We start from the raw sequence: 12,076 nt of genomic DNA, 5'->3' as shown, positions 1-12,076 counted from the left end.
TCCTGCATGATAAATAGTGGGCCACCAATGCTAGTGCCATGCTGCAAGGCAGTCCATCCAGATTTGGTCAACAGGGAGGTAATTAATGTTATCTTTCAAAACGATTAACTGTACGAACAGGCCAACATAAAGTGTTTTGCCATGAGGCCTAGATCAGTCACACTTGACACCATGTTGACCACTTGAGTATAACTTAGCGCACGTCAGTAGAGCGGAGCATTGAATAAAAATGTAGGGCGTAGCACCCTGCCTCCCTTCTAAATACACGAATCATCGTGCACTGAGTGCACTCAAGAATAAAAGTTCCGCCAACGTTTTAAACACCAGAACTGTTAACACTCATGTCACATGCAGCCTTGGAGGGAATAAACCACTCTTTATTCCAGTACAATAACCGATGGTCATGCCGTACAACACAATTGTTTGATGTGCCATCAACTGATAACACATCACCCATTAAACTGATGTACACAAATGAATCTCTGGTCCAATCTTACCACGGCGGGAGGGCGGATAACAGCTCATGACCTCACAAGCCAACGTTCATCAGCTGTTTCACACCTCAGCCAACGTCCAGCTAACTGATCAGCACAAAAGACATTCCAGTCCTGCCAAGTCTCACGCATCACGTGTGACACCAACGCATTTCAGTGTGGTGTTCCGCATCAGCGCACTGAAATGCATATTAATGCCACTGAAATTGGCTGGCGCTAGCGCGCCGGCTCTGCTGCTTCAGACTTGTCGTAAGAAGCTCTGGCAGTGTGGCTCATAAAAACTTACATTCTTGTGCTCCTCAGCTCTGGCTGAGTGAGTCACTGAGAGGGCAGGCTGCAGTGCTACAATGTTACATTTGCGGCCTCAGTCGCCTGGCTGCATTAAATAATTAATTCCCGGGGGCCGCCCGCGGAGCCGCACGGCGCGCCAGGCTGTCTTCCAGCCCACACTTTGCTGATTAAACACCCGAGGCGGGGGCCTGCCCATAATCCGGATGTAACCTCACGCAGAGATCTGTGCCAGTGGCCCAGTCACCACGGTCACCCCGTGCGGATCACCGCCGCGGCCACCGAAGGACTGTGTAGTCTTGACTGAGAAGTAAGTTTTTACTGTCAGTTTTTCGAACGTATTCAAGTTTCCGCCACTGCTGAGCAGGCGCTACAGCTCTGCAATAGTAAGGGTGATCATATATATAGTGCCTCCCCGCACGCCACAGTTTGTACCGCCCACCGTACGCTTAATGTTGTTCTATGGCTGGGAGTTGGTTGTATGCTGCCCCCCGCTCCTCATGGGCCCTTCCTTTCCGTCCGTCTGCGGGTCGCTGCGGAAGATCGAGAGTGGTTATGGAAAATTGTGGCAACTCGTTCGCTGGTTGTTTTTATTCGTGGCCAGCCTGCCTGCTCTCTTCTCCGGGGCTTCCTTCCCAGTCTTACCTGCAGTGGTGAGTTGTGGCAATTTATATATCGCGGTATGCAGAGGACGCAGCTTCTTGGCACTCGTCTGATGGCTGTATTTACTGTAATAGGAAACGGTCTGCTTGTGCTTGGGAGCGTTACTGCAGCTCTGTGTATTGCTGTTATTTCTAAAAAAGTTTGGCATTTCTGTGTTGCAGTGTTTTTTCCTAGCCTTTCAAATGGAGTTTGTCGGCCTAATATTTTGGAGGAGGTGGTGGGAAGCAAGTACTTCATGACTGCATACCATCAGTAAGCTGAGTGGCCATGTTAAAAGTGCACTGTAAAGATCTCTTTCTTCCCTTAAAATCTATTACGAAGATTTAATGGTCATGATGACTGTAAAGAACTGGCTAATGAAAACTTTTGCTACCCTAGTGCATTGACAGGATGTAAGAGTTTAGCCTACCTTGTTGCAAAATGTACAAGATATGCTCATTTCTTTGAAAGCTGAGAGCCTAGTTATGGGTTTTCATCAAACAAATAAGTGCATTGATGTTAGAGCTAGGTAAGGTGCGTGCTGCAGCTTTCTCCAGCTCGTTCTCTGGTGCTTTTTTCCTACCCGCACCTCTAAGAAATATCACCTGCGCTCCCGGCCCAACCATGTCGGCAGTGGTCATCGAAGGACTTAAGCCTCCTGGTAGTGGCTACCGGCGGCCATGGCATAGGCCCTTGGCTGCCTGGCACGTGCCCTGGGCAAGCTCCATCACCCCACAGCCCGTGATCTGGTCGACGGAGAGGGTGGCAAAGCCATAGTGTAGGTACTGGAAGCCTCAGAGTTGGGTCATAAAGAGAGCCAGACAGCCAACACATGAGTGCCTGTAGCGGTAAATCTCCATTAAGCACTATATAAATGACCAGACGAAGCAACCACAACTGTATGTACCGCGGTCAGTTCTTGACAGACCTTGTGACAATGACCTTACCAAACCCTAACCGCTGTTCATAAACCTGCTTGTTACCCAGAACCAATGCTCATGCTGCACGGACTTGGAATCGCGGCTTCATTTGGTGTGTGGGTAAGTAACTTCAAGAGGCGAGGTTTGGAGGAGACGAAGGGAGTGTGGTGGTGGGGGGAAGACCGAAATTAAAAACATTTTGTCTTGCCCGCAGAGACGTTCTGCTAAACATAATACGTGTTCTTGACTGTTCTCTCAGGATATAATTTGTTTATTCGTTGTACGTCATATTGGTATCTCATCAATTAAACAATACTAAGGAGAACATTCTGCACTGAACTCATTGAGCTGCCAGACAACTGATCAAGACTGTTACAAACAACGTCGGTCTTTAAGTGACTGTTAACACCATTGGCCTCTTGAGCCAACATCCCAGACGACAGAGTACAAGTCTTCGTCCACAATGTTATTATTTTTCAGAGCTAACCACTTATCGGTTCCCATGGGCTCCTCTGATCGCTAGAGCATATCGGCAAACCCCATTCTTTAACGCACGAGGGTCAGAAGTGCATGTATGTGGTGGGATCACCGCCGAAGGCCTCTCACTTTCACATTGCATCTTCTCGAACAGCAACACGTTTTTAATGCTACACCCAGGTAGCTAGCGCAGATCGCCATTAAAAAAAAGCAACCGTGACTTGAAGAAACGGTTCCCAACCTCTCTTTCCTTCTTTCATTTAGTTGCTTCCCTGTGAAATGGATCGAAAAAAAGAACAATCCCGCGAGTGATGTGCGCGAGAAATGTGGTTTCAATTATCGCGCCCGCGTCAGGGCACGATAATTGAAACCACAAGGCAGCGGTGCGGGTAACCGACACCAATAGGCCATGGGCAGAGCAATACGCCCGCCTTTGGCCAATTGCGTGCGGTCTTTGATAAAAAGACGCACGCAAAGGCCTATAGCATGGGCCAAAAAGAAAAGTACACGCACGAGCGTGTGCGATTCCTAGGTCAGTTTTGAAACCCCCTACAAGAGGTCTCTGGATGCGCGAGCAATGCTGCGCACTGCAACGCAGGCGCGAGACCTAAAAAGGATATTGGAACTTGGGGGTAATGGTTTTCAGACAGGAAGAGCAGGAGCAGGAGTTTACATAGCAAGCACTCATCACACTGCAAGACCAAAATATAGCACTCCAAAGCAAACTGGAAGACTTACAAACCCGCTCAGAGGAGAAGTATATATAAGGGAACTAACAAGGTTAACAAAGGGGGACAGCATAAAGAGTACGTCCAAAAGACCTTCAAGAGACATCATTAGCCAGGCAAAATTGAGCCCACTGAACTAGACAGAACGCACCATGAGGCGGCTCGATGAAACAGCCTCAAGTGCACACCAGATATAATCTAAAGGGTTCATTGATACCAAATGAAAGAATAAAATGGAGGTGGCGAGATAAGCAGGGAAAATGTACCATAACTAAATTACAATCCATATCTTTTAAGACCTATCCTCAGCTACCCTTCGGAAGCGGTGAGACTTACATCACAGACTAAACTGTTGTCCCTGGCCACAGGTTATCAACCACTGAACTAGGGTATCAAAATATCAGCACGTTTAGACACAAATCGATAGCCACTACATGAAAATAGTTCATTTGAATGTTTCTAACTTGAATGCCCCGGTCAAATCAATTGCAAAAATCCAACTACTTAGGGAGAAAGAGGTGGATGTCTGTCTCCTCCAGGAGATTATGGTCACCCAGCTAGACTCCCCAAGACGAAGGTCTAGGTTGTTCCCAAAAATTACTTCTGCCTCCCCAACAAACAAAAAGGTATAGTGATCCAACTAGGCAAAAATTACATCCACAAGATATCCCACTTCAAAACATATTTTCAAAGAAGGTGACTTCTACCTACTTTTATAGCCAACACCCACTCATTCCCCATTTTAAATTTGTAGTTCGTCAACTCGGGCCAAAACCTATTTCTTAAAATCACTATCTCAACAGCTCTTGGGGGAAGGAAAAGAGAGGCAATGGTTGTTGGTGCCTCCAAGTATAAATCACTTCTTATGTATATAGAGATAACTCTAATCACTAGTATATGCAGTAGACCTTTGTACTATCTACCATTCCTATGTGACTCTTAGAGTATATCCATTCGTATCTCTTCCTTGAGTGACTTTACTACTTGTACATTTGCATTTTTTTCTGTTTGTATCTTTTATGTAACGCATGTAATTCTAAGTCCTTATATTTTGCAACTGGTTCTTATGTAAAGCGCTCTGACACCTTCGGGTAAAGTTTGCGCTATAGAAAATCGCATTAAATAATTATGGTTGTAGCTAATTTAGACTTGAAACCACTTAATGGCACACCATGATGGGCCTAATAGATGTCTGGAGTGGGGAACATCCTAACACTGCTACATTCTACTAAAACGGATACATATGACATACATTAGGTTAGACCACGTTTTGGTCTCCACAATTCTTCAGGAGGATATACTCGCTTCTGAGATAGGTACTCTCACTCTCTCAACCCAAGCACCAAAAAAGATAAATATTCAAAAATACCAACTCCTAAATTTTAGACAAATTCACAAAAGTAATAGCATCCTACCTAGCTGATGACAGAAGAAGTAGACTTCAACACACTGTGGGAGACCCTCACAGCAGTGGCCAAGGGGCATCTTACTGGAGCAGTAGCTGTCATTAATAAGGACAGAAAACCTGTGAGGCAAAAACCGGAAGCTCAAGCAAGTTGACTAGGAGAGATCCATGAAAGATTGGACTCCTGGAAACGTTGGCACCAACTCTCCACTACAAGTGCACAGTTTATGGCCTTACATAATAAGGGGGAATATGTTCTGAAGGATTTCAGTGGTCGAGATAAGGAAAGCAACCAGGCTCCTAGTGAGTTAGCATAGAAGAGTCAATGCTAGATGCTGAGTGGTATGTATTGGGGAACATAATGGGAAAATATGGAAAAGAAACAGTGAAATTGCTAATTGCTTCAATGACTATTATGGTAATCTGTAGGCAGCCGAGGACTCTCCATAGTCAGAGATTAAAAACTATGTATAAGGTTTGCAGGAACAACTCTTAACGAAAGTCTAATCTGAACATCAAGATGAACCCATCTGATTATGAACCCATCTGATTAGAGAAGATAATTACCTGTTTAAATAGACTACAAAAGGGGAAGGCACCTGTCCTCAACGAGTTCCTACCACTGCTCTATAAAGCCTATTTCAATGTGGTGTTTCCATGTATTGACACGACTATTCAACACCTTTCATAGACAAGTTATAATGACAATGTCAGAAACTAAAATATTAGTGATCCCCAAGATTGGTAGGCGCCCCATAAGTTGCTTTTCCTACAGATCTATATCAATCCCGAACACAGATTCAAACCCCTACACGTGAATTCTGGCAGCTAGACTGGACTCGCCGTTACTAGGATTAATTGAGCCAGAAAAATCTGTTTTTATACCATTCTGTACTAGCGGAGTCAATACAAAATAAAATCTACCTCATTGACAATGTTCACAGAATGCAGAAGGATGCTGTGCTTGAGAGTAGAGAAGGTGTTTTAATAGGGTGAAATTGACATTTCAAGCCCTTGTCTTAAGTAGGTTCAGATTTAGCCCTGCATTCACCTCTTGGGTGCTCTGATGTTACTATACCCCCTTGCAAAAGTGTGGACAACCTCAGATGCATTCAACATTAGGAGAGGTACAAGACAGATGTCCTCTTTCCCCCTAGTTTTCGCCCTCAATAGATTTACTGGCTAACAAAATATGCCGCGAGTAGGACGTACAGGGAGTGAAAATATGTTGCGATATACATTAACTCACTATTTATGCAGACAACATCCTCCTGATCTTCATGAACCCAGACAGTTCTATACCAACACTCCTGAAACAACTATGCGATTTTGGCCAGATTTCAGGCTTCAAAATTAACTTCACTAAGTCACATGTGCTGAACTTATCACTCCCATAGAAGAAATTAGAAGGCCTCATGCCGTCCATTTATAGGAGCTGTACATCATATTGAATATCTGGAGATCAAAATCACATAGTCCTTAAATAAACTGAAACCAACTACTCCCGCCTCATCAGCGAGGTTGAGGGACCTCCAAAACTTGGCACACAAAAGGCCTACCCTGGATGTGTCACAGAGCAGATGTTAAAATGACGATCCTTCCAAAAGTTTTATTTCCAATGCAAGCCATTCCTCTCTGGATACCACCTTCTACACTTGATACATTTAAAGTGTCTATTGGAGAGTTTACATGGGAAGGTGGGAAGGGAAGAAACCCAGAATTGCCACAGAGAGACAACATAAACCTTTATGGCAAGGGGTCTCGAATTCCCAAGCGTCTATGAAATAACAAAGCTTCCGTTTATTTTGAAATGAAAGCGGAAAGAACCAAGAACACCTGTGCTCTGTACACCAGACTATCTCTTGCACACATACATGGAAGGAGCTAGAGAGGGTGGAGCCTCTATTCGTCTCCAGAAACAGGCGCAACCTTAGCAGTATGGGATGAAGTGGCTCAGAAGAATGAGCTGATCATTCCACCCCATTTTGCCTCTTATTTTCCAAAACTCCTTATTCCCAACAGGTCGAGATATTAAGGCTTTTGATGCATGAAGAGTGGCCTGGTTGCAAAAGAATAAGAGACCTACTGAGTGAGTCAGGCATTGAGGAGTTTGACACGCTCAGATGGTAGTACGCATCAGTGAAAATGTAAAGTTTCTGGTACTTTCAAATTAGGCAATAGATTTTGCAATCTGGAAAGCTGTGACCCGCAATTTAAATGCCTTCATTGAAAAGGGGGACAATGTCTAATATCAATTATACAATGATATTAGAATCTGAAGACTGAAGAGGGAGAAAGAACTACTGCATACGATATCAGATGAAGAGAGGGTAATAATATGTATGGAAGGATACAAAACACCACTCAAGTCACGTTTTTTAAAGAAAGCGCTACAAAGATAAATGAATAATGGTATTTCACCATGACAAAATTGGAACTACTATAGTAGGTCCTGTGCATACGGGAGAGTGTATGGCCTCGAAGGCACATTATCCCGCTTGCTCTGGGCTTGCTCAAGGCTCTGGGCTTTCTAGAATGAGACTCTGGACATCACTGACACAATATCCCAAGCAGAGCTGCCTAGACTCCTAGCAAACACCATACTGGGCCGGACAGAAAGATTCAATCGCCAGCTAATTCAGTAAAAGTTCATTAAATTGCCTTTGTGTTATTTGGCTACTAGGCAGACAGTCTTGTGTAGGTGGAGAAAGCCAAAACAACAGCCCTTTGTTTCACAGAGTTAGCATATCCATCTCTCTCAATCTAATCTGTAGGAGAGTGAGGTTGGTTAGGTGGGTCTCGCCCTGACAAATGTTTGGAAAAATGTATGGCATATTTTCAAGATACAACGACTTAGGAATATCAATGAGTTTTACTGGTAGTTCTGAGGGATACTAAGGAAATATATCAAGTATATGCCACAGTACCCACGAGTATGGTTTTTCAAATGCAACAATACATTCTTGCCTTTGATAACATTGTGCATTCAATACAAAAACTCTGGGTATATGAGATATAAGGAAGTGGTTCTGTCGGGAATGTAACAATTTCTGTGTTCAATGTAAATATATCCAGAATATTCACTTTTTAGAAGTAAACATTATAAACTTATTGAAAGAAAAAGGTTCAATGTCACATTTTAAAGAACCAAATTGAGATACGCAGAACACAAAGGGGCACAATATTTTTGGATCAAAGAATGACAAAAACTCTGGCTAGGCACAGTAGGTAAATATAGCTCGGCCACAGGAGAAGCAGAACTTATCTGATCCGCTTTACCACACAAAAAATGTGTTTCGAAAATCCTAAATCAATAGAAATTACACAGACTTAGCTCTGTTCAAAAAACAAAATATCACTTACTGCTCCTAAACCAGTCAGAAGCCTCCTCAAAATGTATCTGGCAGAAAATAAAATACCATCCAAAATGGGTATGGTTATTGCTCAATATAGAAGGGTGCCAAAATTATATTTTAGAGTTATGCTAATAGGATGCTTTTCAAATATAACAGACATGCTTAATGTGCAAGCCTGTGAGGGGTGAGCAGTGAAGCACAAATAGGTCAGGGCTGCTAATTTTATAAGGAGTCTGCTCGGAATTTGTCCCACTACATAAAGCAAACACTGTCATGGCGGCAGTACTATACCCGCTCGAACATAGAGCATACCTTGCTAATGCAGCAATCTTACTTATCCATAATATGTAAAGCAGAAAATACTATGCCAGCTTAATTTCCACATTGCGCATGTATTTAAATCATGTTGCACTTTACCCACATATCCCAGTTAAAATCTCTTTGGCCTTCTTTCCCAACCCGTGGTACACGGGAAACGGCCACTACAACGCAGCCGTTTCCTCGCAAACCTTTACCAGGCATGCATGGTTACCACGACAGCCTTTTCCACGCATACCTTAACTACGAGATAAGTAGTAAAGGCATGTGTGGTAAAGGCTAGAAAAAGAAAAAGTGTCTTGGGAGGTCCCCCCCCTCCAAAAAAAGCATGGGAATAAAAAGGGGGGTGGGGGGTCTATCCCCCCCCCCCAAAAAAAACGCACCAAATGTGACGTAGCGGAGGAAATCGGCGCAGTTTGAGAAGAAACGGACACAAACTTCCGCTTCCTCTTTACGTCGTAAAGCCATCGGCTTTGTTACATTATCAAAGAGATTTTATATTTTCGACAGCTTGTAAATTTAAACAGTTGCAAATTCTCCTACATACCTCTTCACAAACTGCAGAAAAACGGTTTAGGAACTGGACCGTATGAACCACGAACTGGTTTAAAAATGCCACTGTTCTCTTCTGTTGAATGGCTGGAACCTACAATGGTGAGGCAAGTAAAAAATGTCATACTGCAATAAATCTTGACCTTTTTATTACGACCTCATATTTACTGGGCATCCACATGGAAAGTTACTGCTTTGTATTACAACATGCAACTGTAAAAGCCAATGTATAAATGTTATATAATCCAAGCTTCCTTATCTGACCACTTTTTGCAGTGATCTGCAAATAACTTGATATCCCTGCCCCTCAATTTTAACATCTGTTGCATAAGTGGAGTTCTCACAAAACAAGTAAATGAATATATGAAGTGATTTATAACAACTTGACAATCGAACTGGAAAACATAAATCCGCCTGTAGGCCAAGGGGTGTCAACCAGGTGTCAGGAGTGGTCACCACATGGCGAGAAGCCCATCACTGCTAGAGATACCCACAAGGATGCTACAAATGTCCGAAAATATGCCAAAGATCAGTACCATCAGGGCAGTGAATGTATCATGACAGGGATTGCTACAAACTACAATTACTTACAGTAAGCACGACTGTGAAATAGCGGATGAGTTTCCAGGGCTGCTCATCAAGAATTGAGTTAATCCAAGAAACCCCAAGAGCCTTCAACCTACACAGCACCATATCCAACAAACACAACAGCACCAGTAGCACTTCTATGTTCTACATGGTTGTGCCTCTCCTGAGCGGGAAGGTGCACTATCAGAAGCCAAAACAGGGCTGTTGGAAGGACAATCCATGGTCCTGTCCCCAGTCCAGCTCCTGACTGGACCGAGGGTGGGGATGTACATGGTCCAAAGCAGTTTCACTTAACAGACTGACAGCACTTTTGCGGCCAGCACAGCATACGCTCAATGAACTGTACTAAAGATGGGTGTCAACAGTGGATTACAGCACAGCCATCCTTAATGAAGAACTGCCTTTAATGACTTAGTGGCAACCAGTTGCCAAGTTTTAAAGCAAATGGCTTAGGGTAGTACTATCCCTGCTGATTCAGACGATGACATACATAGTAATATTTCGTAAAGGTAAAGTACTCCAGCTTTTGGATTAGTTAAAATAGCATCCAGGCTAACCTGGAATAAACAAAAGCCGCTGCTGGTAAGATTTTACTTTCATTTGAGTCCATCACAAGAGCAACGCTTTGACCGAATAAACTCAGAACACTCAGTACTTGTTAAACTAAAAACTCAAATGTTGAGTTCTGAGCGAGTGATACATTTCGACGTGAATAATGAGAAATTATCACATCACACCTATACTTTTGTCTCTTCGCTGGTTTCCTATTGAGGCAAGGTCAATTTACAAAACTGCCTGTATCACCCACAAAGCCTTGCACACCTCCACCCAACGCTATCTGGCTAATAAACTCAAAATCTCAGGTGTTTCTAGACCTTCACACAATGCGCAAAACTTACTGCTCGAACCTCCTACCTTCAAATGGGAAAGATTTATGCTTAATCCTTCGCTGTTAATGCGGTCAGAATATGGAACTCACTTCCTCCATCCCTTCGAACCACCACCTCTTTCCGAACATTCAAAACAGATCTTAAAACTCCCCTCCTCTAAAGGCACTTCCGGGAATAATTCAAGCCATTTCTTGACCTTTACGTCCATCTAGCACTCACATGAGGTCCACTTTTATAATTATGTGTTTTACTCCTTAACCCAAAGCTGACCCCTTTCCATTTTTTACAATATAAATATGCAACTTGTTAGCGTTGTAACTGCATATATGTAACTTGTTAGCGTGTTCAGTCTATCTTGTGTACGTTTGTAACTGTATATATGTAAATTTTTAGCGTGTTTAGTCTATCTTGTGTACCTTTTGTAACTTACCTGGTTCTTTTGTAAGCGCTCTGACACCTTTGGGTACACTTTGAGCTATATAAAACTGCATTAAATAAATTAACATAAATAAATAACACCTCTTTTTCTCGTTTCAATTGCCATGCATCCGATGAGCAGAAACTTGCATCACATGGGCAGACATAGGCATCACATGGGCAGAAAAAGGCTTCACACGGGCAGAAATGGGCTTCACACGGGCAGAAATGGGCTTCACACGGGCAGAAATGGGCTTCACACGGGCAGAACTGATCACTGGAGTTCTTTTGAATATCCCCGGCGGGTTGCTACGGATGGAGTGGGCTTCTTCGGGCCTGGATGGAATGCCATGATCAGGTCCTAAAAGTGCTTAGTTAATATGTTTAAAACCTGACCCATTTTACCACACAAAAACAAAATCTCCTAGGAAACACAGACATATACACAAACACATTAAAGGGATGCCTAAAATCAAACTCCAGCAGCTGCACATGCCACACATAGATACATCCCACTAGCATGAAGCAGAAGCAATAATTAGGCAGCAAGGAGCACCACATAGACATCATGCACACATGTATCGTACATAGGCATAGACACTACCCGTCGTTTATGGCAAAAACTGGTCTGGTCAGCGCCCGCTCTGCTTACACCTCCGATTGCCCCTCCTTCTCCCCATTCGCCCTCACCTTGGTTAAGTCTATCCCTGACCCCACTAGCGGCAGCCCGTCTTCATCCATGGGCGCAGCTTTGGATACACAGGAAGCTGCGGATCACGTGAAAGAGGCTGCTCACCCAATGCGCATGTCCAATCCGCCCCCTGGTAGTCCGGAAGTAACGCACTGAGATGCTGTACTGCGGGTAGTGAGCTGAGCATCTTTGCAGGGGACGGAGAGAAATCGAACCTGTTAGCGGTACTTAGCTTGCACGCAGCGGTCGAAGTGCATTAATAAAAGTATAGGCACTGTGAGGCTGCAAACAATGGGGGCGCGGTGAGTGT

The 12,076-nt window shown here is 43.7% G+C and overlaps 1 protein-coding gene across 2 annotated transcripts in view; it reads right to left on the bottom strand.

The window, feature by feature from the left end:
* The window catches only part of WASHC3 (WASH complex subunit 3), a 102,250-nt gene extending 90,348 nt beyond the window's left edge, over positions 1–11,902 (bottom strand). For both annotated transcript variants that reach the window (XM_086919245.1, XM_086919250.1), the window contains exons 1-2: positions 11,766–11,902; positions 9,176–9,274 (exon numbers count right to left, since the gene is read on the bottom strand). In XM_086919245.1, coding sequence (XP_086775371.1) covers positions 9,176–9,274; positions 11,766–11,816 — 150 coding nt within the window. In that variant the 5' untranslated portion in view covers positions 11,817–11,902. The remainder of the gene's footprint in view (positions 1–9,175; positions 9,275–11,765) is intronic.
* Between the last annotated feature and the right edge of the window lie 174 nt (positions 11,903–12,076).

The sequence above is a fragment of the Lissotriton vulgaris genome, chromosome 1_1, assembly GCF_964263255.1.
Source record: "Lissotriton vulgaris chromosome 1_1, aLisVul1.2, whole genome shotgun sequence".
Taxonomy (NCBI): domain Eukaryota; kingdom Metazoa; phylum Chordata; class Amphibia; order Caudata; family Salamandridae; genus Lissotriton; species Lissotriton vulgaris.
Note: the sequence above shows the minus strand (reverse complement) of the source record. Positions and strands in the feature narration are given on the sequence as shown.